The sequence below is a fragment of the Anopheles funestus genome, chromosome 2RL (genome assembly GCF_943734845.2).
Source record: "Anopheles funestus chromosome 2RL, idAnoFuneDA-416_04, whole genome shotgun sequence".
NCBI lineage: Eukaryota > Metazoa > Arthropoda > Insecta > Diptera > Culicidae > Anopheles > Anopheles funestus.
Window position 1 is genome coordinate 54813158 of NC_064598.1, and position 18704 is coordinate 54831861.

The 18704-nt window shown below is 42.9% G+C and overlaps 4 protein-coding genes across 8 annotated transcripts in view; 3 read left to right on the forward strand and 1 right to left on the reverse strand.

Annotated features, from left to right (window-relative positions):
- The first annotated feature begins 361 nt into the window (after nt 1-361).
- On the forward strand, nt 362-1365 carry LOC125764397 (N-acylneuraminate cytidylyltransferase). Its single transcript, XM_049428587.1, has 2 exons — nt 362-474; nt 569-1365. The coding sequence occupies exons 1-2, from the start codon at nt 401-403 to the stop codon at nt 1257-1259; spliced, it is 765 nt and encodes a 254-aa protein (XP_049284544.1). The 5' UTR covers nt 362-400; the 3' UTR covers nt 1260-1365.
- Nucleotides 1366-1646: 281 nt separating this feature from the next.
- LOC125764399 (uncharacterized) lies at nt 1647-2664 on the reverse strand. Its single transcript, XM_049428589.1, has 3 exons — nt 2364-2664; nt 2128-2288; nt 1647-2054 (listed from the first exon to the last, which is right to left on the reverse strand). Exons 1-3 carry the CDS (start codon nt 2548-2550, stop codon nt 1686-1688), a joined length of 717 nt encoding a protein of 238 aa, XP_049284546.1. The 5' UTR covers nt 2551-2664; the 3' UTR covers nt 1647-1685.
- Nucleotides 2665-2805: 141 nt separating this feature from the next.
- LOC125764395 (uncharacterized) overlaps nt 2806-18704 on the forward strand; it is a 34290-nt gene continuing 18391 nt past the window's right edge. For 2 of the 5 annotated variants that reach the window (XM_049428580.1, XM_049428584.1), the window contains exons 1-2: nt 5078-6128; nt 9321-9420. In XM_049428580.1, coding sequence (XP_049284537.1) covers nt 9418-9420 — 3 coding nt within the window. In that variant the 5' untranslated portion in view covers nt 5078-6128; nt 9321-9417. Of the gene's footprint in view, nt 3303-5077; nt 6141-9320; nt 9421-18704 lie in introns of those variants that run through there. The other 3 variants (XM_049428582.1, XM_049428581.1, XM_049428583.1) reach the window with 3 other exon arrangements.
- Nucleotides 3414-4960, forward strand: LOC125764398 (uncharacterized). The gene is made up of 3 exons (XM_049428588.1): nt 3414-4370; nt 4445-4722; nt 4784-4960. The coding sequence occupies exons 1-3, from the start codon at nt 4011-4013 to the stop codon at nt 4872-4874; spliced, it is 729 nt and encodes a 242-aa protein (XP_049284545.1). The 5' UTR covers nt 3414-4010; the 3' UTR covers nt 4875-4960.

Below are 18704 nucleotides of genomic sequence, written 5' to 3' on the forward strand. Positions count from 1 at the left end.
AACAAACAAACACAGGAGCAGATGCGAGCAAAGAAATAAAGAGCGCTGAACAAATACTGAGATATAAAAATATATATATTCTATATTGAGAGAAGTTTAAGTAAAAGAAGCATACACAAACCAATTAATAATTTATTATGAGGAAACTAAAACATAGATGCTAACGAGAGACGGAAAAACGAAACAGAAGAAATGACATTAACCTGACGCATTATAATGCTAATAAAGAAAAACTAAGTAAAAATGCGTTCCATAGTAAATTTCTTAGTATTGGGAATCGTTCAGTTACTACGGTGGTGTACGTGTGTGTTTCATTGGTGTGATCCACGAACTAGTTGGTTGTACGCAACCGTTACCGACCAATCAGTGTTAATCTGCTTGATTTTGTATCACATCTGAGATGAACTGCATTCTGAAAGTAGCACTAGCACTATTAGTTAGGTTTGGTTCGTGTACCACAGACGATAATGATTTGTAAGTGGGAATGGTTTGTGGAAGTTTAATGTAAAGTTATACAGAAGTTTACTATCACGCTTAACGATTCTATTGACCATTCGTTTATTTATAGTAAATTTCCCATTGCTGCTCTAGTGCTTGCTCGTGGAGGATCCAAAGGCATACCGCTGAAGAACATCGTCGAAATTCAACCAAATCAAACTTTGTTGGCTCGAGCTCTAGACACAATAGAACAGTCCGGTGTATTTAGCTCAATCTGGGTCTCGACAGATCACGAACAAATTGCTGCCGAAGCTAACCGTTACGGTGCTACGGTGTTTACCCGTTCGGCAATGCACGCACAGGACCATTCAACGTCATTGGAAGCGACGCGCGAGTTTCTGGATGCCCATCCGGAGATAAAACATTTCGCTTTAATTCAGTGCACTTCACCATTTCTGCGGGTAGACTATTTGGTACAGGCTGCTCAACAAATTCGTTCGGGTGTGGACAATTCACAGGAAATTTCATCGTGTACATTCAGTGTAGTACGAAGTTATAAGTTGCGCTGGCAGCAAGATATCGAAAGCGGTCGATTACATGCAATTAACTTTAATCCGTTAGCCCGCCCGAGACGCCAGGATTGGTCGGGGGAGTTAGTGGAAACGGGTATGTTTTACTTTTCCGATAGACAGTTAATCATGGAATTCGGTAGTTTCCAAAATGAAATGTGCACTGTAGTAGAAGTGGATGAGCTTGACGCTTTGGAGATTGATACTCAGAGGGATTTGACGTTGGCTCGTATTTTGATCGGAATGGAATAGTGTCGGTTCGCCGCTTCTCGGTATTGCCAGTGTAATTTTCTACCGTGATGTGTTTTTAAGACGATAAACGTGACTGGAAGCAATCAGTAACTGTATGCCGATAGAATGGAACATGTTTTTCATAGTTAGCTCATCATAGCTGATGACATGGGGGATGTTTGAAAAAAAGTATTAGCAATATGGGAGCTAGGTGTGTTGAATTGATTGCATTAGATAATTGTTGATTGTGTGCAACATTGTTTGTTCCGCGAGGTATAGCAACATCTTAGCTATATATACGCAGGTGTATACCTGTGAATGTGTCAGCAAGAATGCATTTACATTTACATGTACAAATACGACCGAATAAAAGGTGAATAAAGATACAGAATATATGAACCGTGACTATTGTTCCTGTTGGTCGATAAGGATTCATACTCCTAGATTTTATTCTACACGTTTGGACATACATTTAACATACTTCGTAGTAATATTCGGAAACACGAATCGATCGTCGATCTTAGTCATATCATCATACGATACCACGTAAGTTTCCTCGTAACCTGCCTTGGCTGCAGCGGCTTGCGATCCGATCGCTGTAAAGCAGGTGGATGTTAATGGCAAGCCAATGGCCTTGCAAAGGGGAATTCGTGCACGCAGAATTTCGGTAGCAATGCCTCGTCCACGGTACTTCGGAGCTACCGACAGTCCCATTGCGCCCAGATATTTATCAACACCGTACCGCTCGTACACGTTTGATTTTTTAATCGCGTAATCGACTAAATCATAAATGGATCTCCATATTTTTCCTTTGCACTGCACAAACATGAAATGAATCCATTATGTAATAACCATATATTGGTCGAATTTGTTAGATAGCAGTGCTCACCTGATACTCTGCCTTATCACTTTGCTGTGAAACGTACAGCATGTTCAGGCCCGCAATTTCGTCGCTACCTTCCTTAAAGCACACGATCACCAGTCGAAGTTTAACGAATTCGCGCCACAGATCGGCCATCTCATCTACGCTCTGCTGCTCACTTACGATATCTAGATAGGAGAATTGGTATTATCACATGCAGTACGCATAATCATCAACGACTGTGTCGATAATCCGCTACTCACTTTTTGCACGGCACGTTGGTTCGTCATAGACAAAATGTTCTATCATGTGCGTGATCGCCTCGTCGAAACGTTCTTCCGGAAGATCCTGCACGCGATATGTAACCAGTTGATCGCTTTCCGTATCCTTGGCTTGAAATGTGTGCCAAACGGATGGGTACGGTACGTTTTCTGGTCGTTTCCAAGTCATAATGTAAGTGGCAAGTTTTATGAAGATTTTTACGCGCTCGTTGCAAAATTGCGACTGTTGTCTTGTGCGAACGGATTACACTGGGGAACCGCTTGATTGTTTGACTATGGGAAACACCCTAGCGTTCCCTCGTCGTGTCTAACAGCAAATTAGCTCGGAAGAAGCACGAGCTACGCGTAAGTGTATGTGCCCTAAAGTGTCTTGCTTGTGTGCAGGCCTGAACTGTGCTTAGTACTGCGGCAGTCACGATAATGTATGGCAAAGTGATACTGGAGTGGGGTGTGTGATAAGGTGACCTTCGTTTTGCTTGAATAAAGTGTGAATAGCATTAGATGTTTTCGCCCAACTTGTCGTGCAAATCATCCGAAAATGCTGCGTGATTAGAACCACTCGGAAAATCAAAATCTGTTCAGTGAAGGAAAGGTACGACATGGGAAGAGGAAGATGCATGACCCCCAACGGAGAGTTTGTCCCACATGGTAAACAAGTGCTAAATCGGCATGCTAAATTAGCAGCACCCCATGTTTTGGAGGGGAACAGGAAATCAGTGTTATTGATAGCATCATTCATATAAATGGAAGATAACGATGATAATGTGTCTGCGTGTGCGTTGTGTTCACACAAATGTATACGTCCTAGTACATTTTCGGCATAGCTTGACCATGATAAGGGAGAAAGATGAAGTGGGTCGTTCTGTTGCCGATCAGCCTCTTTTAGAACGGGAATGTGAGTGAGTAAGTGCGTTTGTGTGGGTAAGTAAATAAGTTATGTGAAATAGCTCACGAGACAACTGAGCTACACGCCATTAATCAGATAGTTGGCGCGAATTGTTAAGTCACTGTGTCAACGTTCTTGGCGACATGCACACACTAGACTATTTTAAATATTTACTTTTTTTCCATCTAGCCAATAGTGAAGCTATTTGTATAAGTATTTTTTAATGTGTATTTGCGAAAGGACAGTGTATAATTGTTTTGCAACATGAATTCATCAAAGTCGATTAAAAACTGTCATTTAATATAGTGGTAATGCCAATGAACGGTAATGCCAATAACGGTATAAGTATATGATTCTACTTTTTTTCGAAAAAAATATTTGTTCGCTTCTATTTATCGAAGTTGAAAAATGAATCCTGCCCCAGTTAGTTTAACTAATATCGTTCGGAAGATTAGACTAAGCGTTTAAATATTTGAAAATGTTCAATGGGAAGCGTCATGGCGAGACGGAGCTGGTGCTAACGGTTGAACTTTACGCGCTTGCGCGGTCTTTCTTGTCAATACGCAAACACATGTTTTCCCTATCATATGGTCGCGTACGGGGTTGAATGTGTTGTTATCATCTTAATTCATACGGCCGCTTGCAAGAGCTGCACTAGAAAAGAGTGCTAGCCACGGGGCAGATGCAGCAGTACTGAAAGAAGTTTCCAGCGTAAAACAGTGATTACCCTTACCTAACGCATCATGCCTTGGGAACGACCGAGCAACGTGCCTTATCCGAATGTTTGGTGGACTTTTGATGCTCCCGATCCGGATCGTCCAGACGGTGCATTGGTGACGTACCGCGTAGAGGATTTGACCGAGGATCGAATCGAAGATGCCATCAAGCTGTACACTGAACATTTTCTGGACGACGAGCCACTTTGTGCGTATGGCCGTGTTCGCCACAATCCACTGTCGTATGAAGAAATAGTTCAATTCTGGATGTACGTTTTAAACCAAAAGATGACCATAGTATGTTACAAAGAAGGATCGAAGGAGTTAGTAGGTGCTAATCTGCTGTCAGTAAAGTGTGCCACCGACAAAGAAGATATATCTAGTTTGGTTAGTGTTAATATTTGATCAGCATTATCATTCATCATTATCATACCTGAAGTGACTATATTTCTTTTTTCCAGATTAAATCCGAAAGCATGCAAAAGTTAGTTGCGGTTAACGACTATATGACCGACACGGTGAACCTATTCGAGCGTTACGGTGTCGATAGGTACCTAACAGCATACGGTCTTAGTGTGAACAATCGTTACCGTGGCCGAGGGATTGCCACTGAAATACTTAAAGCTCGCCGGCCGATTTGCCGGGCATTTGGTTTGCGCCTAACGAGCACCAATTTCACTGCGATTGGTTCTCAAATACCTGCTGCGAAGATTGGCTTTCAAACGGATCTGGAAATGAAGTGAGATTTATGAAATAATTCCCTAATAACAATTGCTTACTAAAATTTTAAACCATTCCAGGTACGATGAGTTCGTGAAAGTTAATCCGACGTACACATTTGAAGGAATTAAAAGCAAAAGTCTAAAGTTGATGAGCTTGCCGATGGAATAAGTATCCTGGTCTTCGAATGTGAAAAAGCTGTGTGTAACTGGGTTTAGTGTAGTGAATTATTAAATAAAGAATATTAGCAATATGTAGTGCTGTGTGCGTTCTATTAAGCTTCCTTTGCCAGCAAACGCGATACGTTATCTTGATGATACAGCAAGTCTGATATGCTGACAACAGGGAAATAGAAACGGTTAGTAGCTACTTAACATGGGTGGCAACAACCTTAAACGACACGGTGGATATTTTTGAACATGACCTAATGTTGTATATGTTGATCTAATCCACTTATGGTGAGCCCATTTCATAATATTTCATCATATACAGTGACTACATGATTGAACCGAAACCATACCCTCACTATCTTGCTATGGGTAAACAGAATCAAATAAAGCCAAAATTGATAAATCAGGTTTTAGTAGAAAGACGTAACAAGAAAGTACACGTATTAATTAACGGAAAGTAATTGATGAATTCTTTTACTATTGGTGAGGATTGATGTAAGTTAGTCTAATTCGTAACAATCAGCCTACAATGACGTTCTTACGACTTTCTACAGTTCATAAATCTTTCATTGAAACTACAGTAGAACGTGGATTATCCGAGCTGCTCGGGACCGGACTGATGCCGGTTAATCGATTTCCACGGATAATAGTTCCGTAAATATCAAGGCCATTTACATATCTAGATAAAGCGTATATAGTATCTATATACTATACTGTGGTGGTCCTTTTGATGTTAAAAATGATTCTGGATCAAGCAAAATATTATCAAACAACAAATAAAGTTTTGAACGTAAAATAAAATCATTTCAAATATATCCTTTGGTGACGATTTTAATAATTTTAACCAACCTGACTTCAGTACAAATGTTCACCACGGTTGAAAAGCTTTCAATTTTCGACGCTCGGTTAATCCGCCCCCGGATAATCGACGTTCTACTGTAATTAAATTCAAACCATTCGAGTAATATTCTAGCATTATTCGAGCAAATGCTAGCAATTTTTAACTCGAATTGCTCCATCTGTTTGCTTGTAGGGAATTTGTCAGTTGGGTAGCAGCGTTTGATGCAAGAAACTACCAACATGGCTTTGTATTTCAAGATAATAAGTTCGTACCAAATTGAGTGTGGATGCGAACAAAACAATCATTTGAAAACGAACCGCTCAACCGGGAACATAAAAGTTACGAACCTTCCGCTGTACGCGGACCTGGCTGTATCTGTATCGATGTATGGTTACAACCGGAGTGCGAATCAAGGTGTGATTAAACGTAATACGATAGAACTTTCTTTTATATTATACAAAAGAGTGAAGTTACATTCAGAGCAGTAGCGGTCCTAGTTTGTGACTTCGGGCACATCCGAACAAAGTTCAGGGATAAAGAATGTTCCAAAGTGAAGAAAATTGCCAAAACGTATGATGGCAATAATCGTCGGTTGATGACGAACATGTGTCGCTGTCGCTTAAGATTGTGTGGTTTGTACCATACAATACCAAAAACCGAATGTGTGAAACGTGAATTGTTGTTTACGCACAAACAACCGATGGTTTGCGCGTTATGCAAATTGTGTGTTCAATAACCTGTGATATAATTTGTTCAAGATTTTGTTTTCATACGTGTTGTGTGTTTGATTTCTGTAAAAATCCATCCGGTGTTGGGTGGAATCAGTGCAATGCGGATATGATTTATACACATCCAGTATTATTTATAAAGGAATAGTTGAAAAACTGTTTCTACAAACAAAACTCTTGTATTTTTCTTGTAATTTTTCTCTAATTTAACATGAAACGAACTATTGATTTTAGCTGTTGGCAGCGCCATGTATGTATATCTGCAGCGATGCAATGAAGTGTGATCGTCTGCGGACTTGTCCAACCGTCTCGGCGCATAGGTGCATGTGCGGAACGGCGTGCTGCAAGGAAACATACTTCGTGCGGAAATAATCACTTTGCCCTCGTGCGTTTGTTACACATTGAAGTACGCGATTGCGCAAGTGGCTAGGTTGGGACCGTTGGCTACTTACATTGGTAGCCGTGTAGTGTTGTGCTCGGTGGACATGGATCGTGAATTCCTGGCTAATGAGTGAAAACATACTGCTGGACATACATACTAATGATATGCTGTACGAGTGGTTACATTCTTAAGCAAACGCAATTAGCTCACAAATTGGCCGGGAGTGTTTAAAAAACTTAAAGCAAAAGTACAAAATATGTAAATTTCAATGTGACAATATAACACGACAAGTGGAACAGATTGGCACAGTGGACATACGTTGCGATTGATTAATGTACATATGCTTCTTCGTATTCTAGAAAAATTGGAGATAGTTCCTCTTTTTTGGTTTTGTTTCCAAATGAATAAAAGCTGAAGAAATTATTTTGCTTATCGAACTTTCAAATACATGCACATGATGCTGCACACATACAAATTCAATCATTCCCTTGCAAATCCCGTCCGATGCGCGAGTGAAGAAGTCCCTCCATCGCTGGTTTGCGGCAATGATCGTTCGGTTCGGTTCAAAATAAATTTTAACACAGGTTCCACCACTGGCCGGTTTTCAGGTTTGCGGGCATCCGCGACTTCACCGAAATGACTTTCCCGTGAGAGCAAAGAAGCAGCAAACTTTGTTAGAGAAGAACTTCTCGGTAACACGAACCGTTTGCCAGTTTTGCGCATGCTGCGACGCTCGGCAGGCCAAGCACTCTCCAAAAACGGCGGCGATGGGCTGTGCGTCCAACGTCGGGTCGGTTCAATTTGAATGAGACGTTTTTTTTTCTTGCTTCTCTTCATTTGAGTTTTTTTTGTGTTTTGCCCGTTCGAATCACCGATCCGTTACGGATACGTTTCGTTCGGTTGGGCATCAAAGAAGCGGGATCTGTTCAGGTTCGGTTGAGACGTATGTTTTTTGCTGCTGTTTTTAGTTTCTTCAATCTGCCCTCTGTTTGCCGACACTTGTCCCAACCGCGGAAGGTGTGCGTGCACCCGGGGTTCATACCCAACGGTTTTGGTCGCGGTTCACCTCATCTGACCAATGTCAGTGCCACAGCCCACGAATTGGCAGAATTGGTAATTGGTTTCCAAGAAAATGTGAAAATGTATTTGTTTCGGTTTCCACCCATTATGCGCTACTTTCTTTACTCTTTTACGCATCCGTGGATGTAGTTTTATAACAATTGTGCGTAGATTTAATCTTCTAGGATTTTGTGGTTAATTTTGTTCGCAAAAGCTATTAATGGTAGAATATTTTTTAAAAGGGTGTTTTTAACGTTAAAAAACGCATTAATGTGCATGTAGTTGAGGGTGGTATGATAGCAATAATAATATGAATAGCTTTGCAATAATAATATTATTTGAATATTTGCAAAGTCATAAAGTACCTAGTCCAATTCGAATGTTGAGACGATAGGGTAAACAAGTCTATTTCATCAAGTAGTCAAGTCATTTTTCATCAATCATAATAGAAAAGCAAAAAAAAAGAAAACATTTCACTGATAACTTTGTTGGTCGGCCTACTTGATCATTCCACCACCTAGTAAACAACGTTTTTTTTGTATACATTTGTAAGCTTAAGCAAATTCATTATTCTTCCGTAAGCTACGTATAATTATGCTGTTACTTTTCTCTTAAACCATTTCTTAGCAATTTCACACATGTAACACTTCCCTCGAATCAAACATTACAAGCACATCATCGGCAAAATAGAGCTGTAATTATTAAATTTTAGATCCATATTTCATTCATTCTTTGTAATTTTTTTCCTGCCGTACGGTTCTCTCATCTGAACTGTTTCGGTGGTGTTGTATCGTTTGTTTGTTTATTGTTGCTGCTTAACAGAACACCTCGCATATAGCGCTTGTTTGATGTTTGCCACAAAGCTGTACGTACGTATAGAATAGAAACCCTTCCAATGGGTGCCCTTACTCGCTGTCTTCGGTGCGCGAATCGCGCGGTTTGTGGCAAAAATAATTGATTACATTATTCCGTCGTCGTTCCTTGTCGTTTTCGCAAGTTTCCGCCACACGCCGCGACCTGCAATGGGTTCGTTTGCAAAACTTTCAGTGTGACTAAATAGTCCCGTTGGTACACACCGCATAAATCAATGGTTTATGTCATGCCCGCCGTTTCGATCCGTGACTTTTTTGTTCGAGTTTCTACACACTCTAGCTAGTAGGTCGATCGATTCGGATCTTAAATCGATCAGTCTCTCGACTGGGAGTGGATAGCAATGATGAAACGAAGTCATGCGGATCGACGCATTTGCCATCAAACACACAAACATTATTGTAAGCTCAAACTCCGACAATTGCAAAGTTCTGACTGTATAAGTACTGTGTGCGTAGGAATAGGTTCACAATCAGAAAGTGGTGCGATGTGTTGTTTGTTTTGTGTTTTGCTATTGTAAATAAACGTAAGTGATCTCCATTCTGTTCCATCCCTTTTTTTATACAGTGATCAATAGTGATAGATTGAATGCCACAAGTGTAACGTTTTCGCACAGCAAACATTTCCGAGCCCTGCGGATTGTATACCTGCCGATTGTCATGTAATGGTGAGTATTATTGGTCCCATTTTTTAATATATTCGTTTAACCCTGTTGCTCAGGCACAACAGCTTGAGTCGTAATTGCTTAAATTAAAAAAAAAAAAAAAAAAAAAAAAAAAAACAATATATTGCATAACACGTTCATCCGTGACCGATTCGCGAGGTACACTATATTAGCAAAAGAACGATCGATGTTTGAAGTTTTATCGTTCCATCATCTGGCAGCACCACCATACTTATTACAACGCGTGGGCCTCTTGTGATGTGATTGATGACTGTCCAGGAATAATCCGATCTGTCTTCTATTGCCTTCTATTGCCGGTTTGTGTACGTCATGAAAGCATCGTAAAGCGCGATCGCTGCTTGTCTCACGGTCCCAAAAGGCGGGTGCCAGTTAGTGACCATTTAACACATGGCACCACCAGCACATGGTGCGAAATTCTGTCCTGGCTCCAGCTCCAGAAGCAACGTGTGAGGTGTTGGTTTTTTTTTCGTGAACCAAACCGACGCTGGTGTGATTTAAAAGCTTTTCTGAAACCTTCCTTGTACACCTTGTTGGCAAACGATCGCTCCGTTGTTGATCAGTCATTCCCGGCAATAAAGCTACGATGACTGTCGAAGGGAAAACTACAGCTGATTGAAGCATCAATCGTGCAGTGGGACAAACCTGGGAACATGGGTTGAGACTCTCCCGCAGGAGAGTCGCACAGAAGGTGCGACGCGCTACACAACTTTGTTGTTCAAGTGCAGGTTTGCCCTAGCGAAGGTGTCGAAACAACGTACTGTGTTTCCCATGAAACGGGAGACGCGCGTCTGCCTATGGATGGATGGCACATCGACGTCAAAGCATTAGTGCTTTTGTGTGAGCTTGTGTGGAGGGGAGGGGGGCCCACTGATGTATCGTTTGCAGCGCTACATGAAGGGACGTACGTTCCCTTTTCCCGGACGCTTGACGGATTAAGCAATCGTCTCCGGGTCGTGTATGGTGAAGGCTGATGATGAACAAAGCGGTTCCGGTCGTCTCATCTTACTTGCCCCGAATGATCCACCTTCTGTGTGCCTATATGTGTCGAGTACGGACAAGGGAAATAGGGTTTGGAAAACACACACAGCACACCACAAATGCTGTTAAGCAACATCCGTCGGAATAGCGAAATTTGAGTTTCCGATAACAATCGTATTGTTCATCAAAAGTTGTGATCATCTTTCATTTTACATTAAAGTTTTTTTTCAGTAACATTTTATTTAAAAAAAATCATCACATAATATTGCTATACTGTTGAAAAGTAACAATTAATTTTAAACGGAATTGATTGCCAATTGATGATTGCAAATATACGTGCAAATGCAATGTTTTCCATTAATTACCATCATCGAACAAGAGAGTTGGGCAGCTTGTAGGATGTACCACTACTTTCTTGCTCGTGTGAAAGTTCTTTTTCTTGATTCCGCATTTATTACACTGACCTTCCCTGGACGGTTCGGTAGTGGTTGGCCGGTTCGTGGCCGTGTTGCAGACTTTAGCTTGAGAAACTTTCGCGTGAGCGGCTACTTTCAAAACCACAAACAAACTGACAGTCACGGTGTTCGAACCTCATTGTTACAGCCACAGGGAGTAAACACTTTCACTTGTTGGCACGGTGGACCCTTTTTGGCTTTTCTGTCGCACTATGTGCTTCCTGTTTGAACGAGAACACTCTTCTCGGTGGTAGGCGGCACGGTCACGATGCAAAAGGATAAATCTTACGCTGGGTTCGTTTCGTTACGCTGCATTGAAGTCTTTCGACTCGGTGCACGGCTAGCGTTGCGGGATCGCACATAGCACACGGTAAACCATTTGCAAAACGAAACCAAATCACACGTTGAACGTTGTTTTGTTTGTTAGTTTTGGTTCATTCTTCCTTCCATTGCTATTCGCTGCTCAGCTAGCGTTTAGCATTGTAAAACACTAACCAGAATCTTCCCAAGCAGCCATAAGTTGTTGGTGACTGTGGGTGGTCTTCTGAGACGCGTCAATATGTGAGAAAGATATTGCGCATACTAATTTGGACATATGTGGCGCGCTTTGCCATGGAACCAGCGTCATATCCTATTTGTTAATTTTTCTTTTTTCATTCAGCTGTTCCGTTCCGAGTCGAAATCTTCTCTAGCTTTGGCTCAATTGTGACGATGGATCCGTTTAGTCATCTAGCTTATCAGCAAGCTAACGATCATGGTGAACAAACAAAACGATGGAGAAACTTGTCAGAAGGAATAAACACTCATAAACAGCTGAACCGACGATGTCCGTATCGCATCGCCGCTAACAATATTGACCAAGTTTGTACTGATTTTGTATCAGTTGTTCGATCGTGGTTTGCCAACAAAAAAAACGTCAATGCGGCGGTGTTTGTTCAACCGTGCAAGCCTCAACGGATGGAAGCAGCTGCAAAAGCTCTGTTGGGAGAAAAAGAAAATATGAACGTTCTAATGCCAACTCATCGCTGGTGTCGTTCCGTCCCGCCTTCGTTCCTGCTGCCCGGCTCCGAATGGTACCGATTTGTCATGCTCCAACACGTTCCCAGGAGAGATTTCCCGGCTCCCAATCGGTGAACAGTTCGCTCGGTCTGTGTGTGTGTAGTTTTATTTCCCACGGTTTGGCAATGATACAACTGCAGCGGGTACGGGCCTCTGTACCGTGCACCTCGAGTGTAGTGGAAATATTTATTTAGGCCGACTGTAAGCAGGCCAATTGCCTGGTGTTGCCACAAAATGCCGTTGACATTGGAAAACCGAAACCGAACACAACGCGATTGCAAATGGGGGGGTGCAGAGCGTTACGGACAACAGATTGAACGGGTAGTAAGCGAACGACGTTAATGCGCAGCTGGAGAAGTTGTGGATTTATGGTCGGCTTCATTTCATTTCAGGACCCCGCATAAAGCTGGGTCATGGCCCCACCAGCCGTGCTGAATATCGTGATCGCCGGTGAAGGGAAGACATGGACAGAGGGTAGTGTATGGTTCTCACACCGCTGGGATGAAATTAATAAACCAATAAAGATAGATAGTATAAAAGAGTTACCACCGCAATGGGTGACGATGTCCGGTGCGTTTGCTGATCCTTCGCAGGGTCGGACCCCAAACCGAAATGACGGCGGAAAAAAGTCATTTACTTCACGGCCACCTTTAGCGGGCACTCCCAACCGCTCGCAGGCTCTATAATGTTGCATTGTGGCGCCGAGGTTACGCGGGTCCTTCCCCGATCGTAGGGTTGTAAAGGTTCGGAACTCTAATGTAGCCGTATGCTCGTACAAGGTAACAACTCGAAACAACGCTTCAGGTAAATTATCCTCGTTGATTTAGTGGGGGTTGATCAGGTTGTGCGAACAACAATGGTTTTGGTGTAAGAGGGTGATTTAACTTAAACTGTTCTTTTTTATCAATGACAATAATAGCTGTAACAAAACCTACATTAGGCAGCAAAGTGAAGCGAATGTCATAATTATCAATAATTGAATGTACAATTCAATTATCACACCTTTGCGTTGTATTTTGCTCTCTTATGTTAAACTGTTCCAGAAAGCACATTTCACATAAGTCAGGCAAAAAGGCACAAACAATGTTGCCACCCATGTTTAGCATCACTCGGGCAAGTAGTGGCAAGTAGTGTGAACGCAATTAATTAGCTATCCTTTTATGGTTGGTGTTTGGGTATTCCGTTTTAACGTACCCCCGGCAGCATTGCCCACTTGTAACGTGCGGATGACCTGTCAAAAAACCACTCCGCTGCCGATTGCATTGATTGCCCAAAGCACGACATAAACCTCCAAAAGCCGGAAATAAAATGGAAACAACAGCAAAAAAAACGGCAATGGAAGAAACGCGAACCGCACTCACGACTTTTCCAAAGGCGGCAATTACAGGCAACCGATTTACCATCATCGCCAGGACGGTACTAGTTATCACGGTTACCGGTAAGGCAATGGTAAAACTCCGGAACCGGACAGTCCCAATATGCAGGGTGCAATGTACCACCGCCGCCGCCGCCGCCGCCATGCTCGACAGTTGGCAAGCTCTCGTGCGTTCGTTTGCAAGCGCATCGGAAAGGTTTTGTTTTCTTTTCCTTTTTTTTTCAACCTAAAACACCAACTTCCTCACGAATACGTCGATGGAGCGGTTTGACAATATGGAAGGTTTACCCCCGAAACACGAACAGCATACTTCTCCCTGGCTGGCTCAGACCTGGCTTAAGCTTCGCGGGCGGCTGCGTTAACGCCGGGTGGAGGGTGTGACGGAGCAGCCCAGGGCAGTGAAAACATCGAGTATGCATCGGAACGAGCTGGAATGATCGTTTGGAGAAAATAAAATGTAGGTCAACAACTCTCCAACGTCAGCTCAAACGTCACCTGCATCCTCGCGGTCACGTTCCCCATCTTCGCCCTCAGCGCGATCAGCTCTTACTCTTCATCGATCCCGTGTATGTGTGTGCGATCAAGAAACGATCTTTCTCTAGTTCTTGCGGATATGATCCGGTTGGCTGGTTGTGCCACTATCATCGGCGGGGTGTTTTGTTCGATCACGGCTAACATAATATATTCAACCATGCACATTCACCTGCTACAAATCGCAGCATCTCTTTCGCACTTACAGTGAATTTTCATCACGAAAAGTTTAAGCTGTTGAGTGCTGTAGCTTTTTTTTCTATTGTACTTGTATAAATTAGTGCTTTTGAAATGAAGAATATATCCTACCGTGTACTAGTTGCCGGAAAGGTGGAAATAATGTTGACAGTGACCTTCTAAACCTGCCCAAACGAATCGTGACGATGTCGGACAGAGTGAACAGATATGGTGCGGCCTTATGCGGCAAGACAAGTACCGGTGTTGGTACTTCGGTGCAGTGCAAACGCAATCTCGTTTCACTTCAGTGCATGTTAGAATCTGCTACAGCGTCTACCACACCTGTACGATGATGCTGAAAATGGGATCTTGGTCGTTTCTTTCGCCGATTGACACGATTCGCCCGACAGTGCGGCGGATGAAAGGAAGCCGAAAGCCGGGACTACATACATAAATGTTGCGCTTTTACAACGAACAGTTCGTATCGGTCCTGCACACACATATGCACCGTTGCACATTGGCATAAAACCGGCCGGCGGTAAAGGGCAATCGGAAGCCAGTCGGAGCCAACCGATGACTGTAAAGCCGGAGAGTGTTGGTGAATTCAATTACAATTTCAAAGGAAATGATGCCGATAACGTGTTGCTTCTATTGCATTAACCGCACATGGAACACCATGAACTTTCTGGTCGTGACAGATAAACCAGACGATGAGGAAATGCAACAATTGGGAGAGATGAAAACCGACGGTTAACCTCACTTCTTATGTTAGCTGCGATGCTGTAAAGCATCACACATTGGAACATGTTCAGTTCTTTTTGGCAATACGAATACGAAATCTGCTTTTCTTCATTGATCCGTTAAAACATGGTCAGATAGAGTGTAAAGTAATATATTCAACCAAAGTACGCATAAGTACGCGTACTTATCATGATGTGTTGACCGCGAGTGTTGACTCTACATTACATTCAAACCTGTCTATCAGCTTTACGTGAGAATATCACGAACACAAGAAGAAAGTACAAACTTAAAGAGCTTAACAAACGCTCTCTCTTTCAACGCTCCAGCAAGACAAGTTCTTGGGTTGCGCATTAGCCATTCGAAGATTTTTAACCCGTCCGGAGTCGCTTTCGCAAGGCCCCAAAAAACTGATAACTAGCAAATGGGGAATCGTAGTGAAAAGCAGCCCGGAAACAGCTGACATGGAACCGCAACTTTGTGTGCCGCAGCGTGTCAACCGCCGGTGGTAATCTAATCGTGGCGCAGGAGTCGCAACGTTTAAGTCGCTGGTACCGGCCGGGAAAGCTTTGTGAAATCGGTGCGGGTGCGTATGTGTGACGGATCATTCGATTTAAGAGGATGAGGAAATGAGTGTAAATGGTGGACAACACCTTTACCGACACGTAGCCCCCGGGGGTCAGTCAACTTTCGCAGAGAAGTACTGTCTCGTCGGGTTGTCTGATAGTGGTAGTTTAAGATAGTGTAACGTCTTTCATCTTTAGCGTCCTACCTGGCAAAAATCCCCGATATTACCAAAGTGTGTACATGGTTTGTATCGAAATGGTGCTAACCAGCTAAACGAACACTAGTTCCCGAAGTTGTTTGACACCAGCAGCGTTGAGTAGTTTAAAGAAATAAGAATAGTTAATTACACGGCACATTAACAACGATCTTGCGAGTTTGTGCGATGGCATTGACCGCCGGCTGTTTCCGTTTCCGCAACACAATTTTCACCAGAAACGAGAGTATGTTAGGTTTTTTTTTGTATTTCTGTTTAGCACTCACATACACTGTTCTCTTCTTGTCACATGCCCTAACTATTCCATCTGCCGGAAAATGGCGATTGCCGGAAGGAAGGGATGTGTTCCACCTGCCAATTTTGATGAATGATGGGAATTTAACAGAGGGAAGAAAAAAGTCGTTAAAGATGATGAAAGCGTCAACGAACCAGCTCGTCAGGTGCAATCGTATTCTTCCGTTCTAGTGTTAGCTAGTAATAAGATAGAGTTAATGCTCGAAAAGCCGTTAGCGAAACGAGCTCGTGCTTTGGTAGTCGAAGATCATGGGGTTGATCGTATCGCAAACCTTCACAGAAATTGGCTCCATCAATATCGGCATCTAAGCAATGTCTGTAAGGTAGATTTCAGTTAAATCCGATTTGTGGAGATTTTTTTCTTAGATCCTCGTCGTGTTCCGTTTAGGGTTTGCCTAATGATACTCGACGCACGCAGCCCCGTCAGCTGATCATCCGGACTGTGGTTAGGAAGTCTTCTTGCGGTTACTGATGAAAGCCTGTATAGAAACAGGTACGACAAAGAACTGTTGCTCTTGAGTGCTTTCACATACCGCCCATTGGGCGATAGATTAACGTAAAAAAGTTTTGTGGCAGATATTTTTTACTCGGAAAGAAGTATACAAACTGTGGAGTTGGAGTTATAGGTGTAAGAAACGCGTCATATGACAAGGTGTCGATTCCATTTGTTTGTTTCTCAAAATTAAGACTCTTTTCGAGAAACGATCGTAGGAAACGGTTGACTGAATATTCCTGCAAACGAAGCTAACGGTGCACCACGCTAGGCGGTATCCGTAATGCTGACCTTTGCGGTGACCAGTAATCAACACAAACATTTGAAGTGCCTTTTTTCACGCGTGTTTTATAGCCTGCTGACCCCGTGGCCCTTCCTGGTCGCGCCGGAGTAGTCTTCAGGGAGCGTGATTGAGGCTCGCACTCGGAGCGATGTTAATTGAGAGGATTTTTGGAAAGCATCAACTCCCAACCATCGCATCTCATGCGAGCCTCTGAAGAAAATCAGCTATTACTGAGACACAGTGTATAACCCAAATTTCACAGAACGAGGTTTATTTCTTTTTGTGACTCTCCTTAGGCTTTGCGCGAGCGCTTTCTTTTTACGACCTACCTAACCGGGCTCTAGGCATTTTAAGATGCGTGTTACTACAGGTGAAGGAAGGGCACCACAGGACAGGGTGCAGAAAAATGTCTTCTCTTTCGTGAAGTGACATCCGTATGTGGTCACTTAAGCCCCGGCTCGATGATGCCGACAAATGAACAAAAAGTCTCCAAAAAATCTACGACGCACCAGCAGAAGAATGGCAGACCGTTTTGTTTTCCTGCAACCACCAACTATTTCAGCCGATTCCACGTCCCCTTCTCAACCACAATGGGTGTTACACTAATGTAGGACGATCGGGGGTGACAAAGATGATGATAGCACAACATCGACGACAGACGATGGCACAGATAGTATGGGTAGATTGGAATAATAAATGTCACTTTAAACGTTTAACAAATAAATTATTGTACTCCAAGGTTTACAACAGTACGTACGAGACCACTGTATCCACTCGCTGTCCACTGGCCGACAGAGAAGTCCTTCAGGAGCTTTTTTGCTTTAAGGAAGATGTTTCTTTGCGTCTACACAGCCTTGCGGAGGTTTCTAGTAATAGCCAGTGTGATGCATAAACTAAACGAAATCAAGTCATGTTCAGGCGAAAGAACTAGTCGCCTTCTGGCATTCGTGATATGGAGAAAGTGCAGGAGTTACGATCAAACTGGTTAAACAGAACGTCCCGAGTGGTCAACACTTTGGAAAGCATCAACTGTTGCGCTAGCCTTCGTGAAGTCATTCTATAGGATTTGTTGGATTGATCTCTACCTTATTGGCTTATCCGGAGGAAGGCTTTGTGGAGTTTGGTTTTACTCAGTGAAAGATGTTTTTTCGCTATGTTTGAAAGTTTCTGTCAAAGCGATAATTCACGACGCTATCAGCGAATAAATAATACAGCGTCGTGATTTGATGTTTACAATTTTCCTGTAATTCGTTTCAGCTCAAACATTATAATATGTAGTGCTTGAATTTTACCTTTTCGAATAATACACCTTCATTGTACTATGGTCCCTATTATGATGCAATAGGTATTTTTTGTCACTTGAAAGTAATTACTTTAAGGTATAAGGTAACAAACACATTCTCTGCATGCGCTCCCGTGCACGACTTCATGGTTGGCAAACGAACGATGGTTTCATACACCAGCATTGTCTGCACGGCAGTAAAGCAAAAATGTCAAGCTTGTTACTGACTTGTGAATGCACATCACGCTGCCGACATGTGACACGATTGGCAACAAATTGCATGCATCGCTGAGATGCTGCCAATCTCTTCTCTTGCGTGCCTTGGCCTCCCAAGACATTACCATGGCCATCTTCTCCTGGATGAATTCGAAACGTAGGTTCGTGTAGCACAGCTCCGCGCATCAGGTCTGACACCAGTGACAACCCATTTACGGTCATTACCGATTATATTCCGTACTGGCGTTTATTCCGGGGACGTTCTTTAGCAGCCGTTTTGTACAAAAATGGAACTACCAAGGCATCTGCGAACGGATGCTTCTAAAGCACTGTTGAGGAGGGAATTAATTTCGTAACTTTTCTTGTGCCCATTTCTTCAAATTCCTCTCACGGACTCACCGAAAACATCACCAGAAAGGTGGCAGCTGCAAGCGGCTGTCATTTTTTCCCCCGTTTTGGTTTTCGGCGCCCGACTGACGCGCTGATCATAACATCTTTTATTGCATTATAATTGATTAATAACCAGGTAAGGCCCTTCTGATACGTCCCATGGTGATCGTTTCACTTTCATTTCCCGTCCATTGGCGTACATCTTCCGCCGACG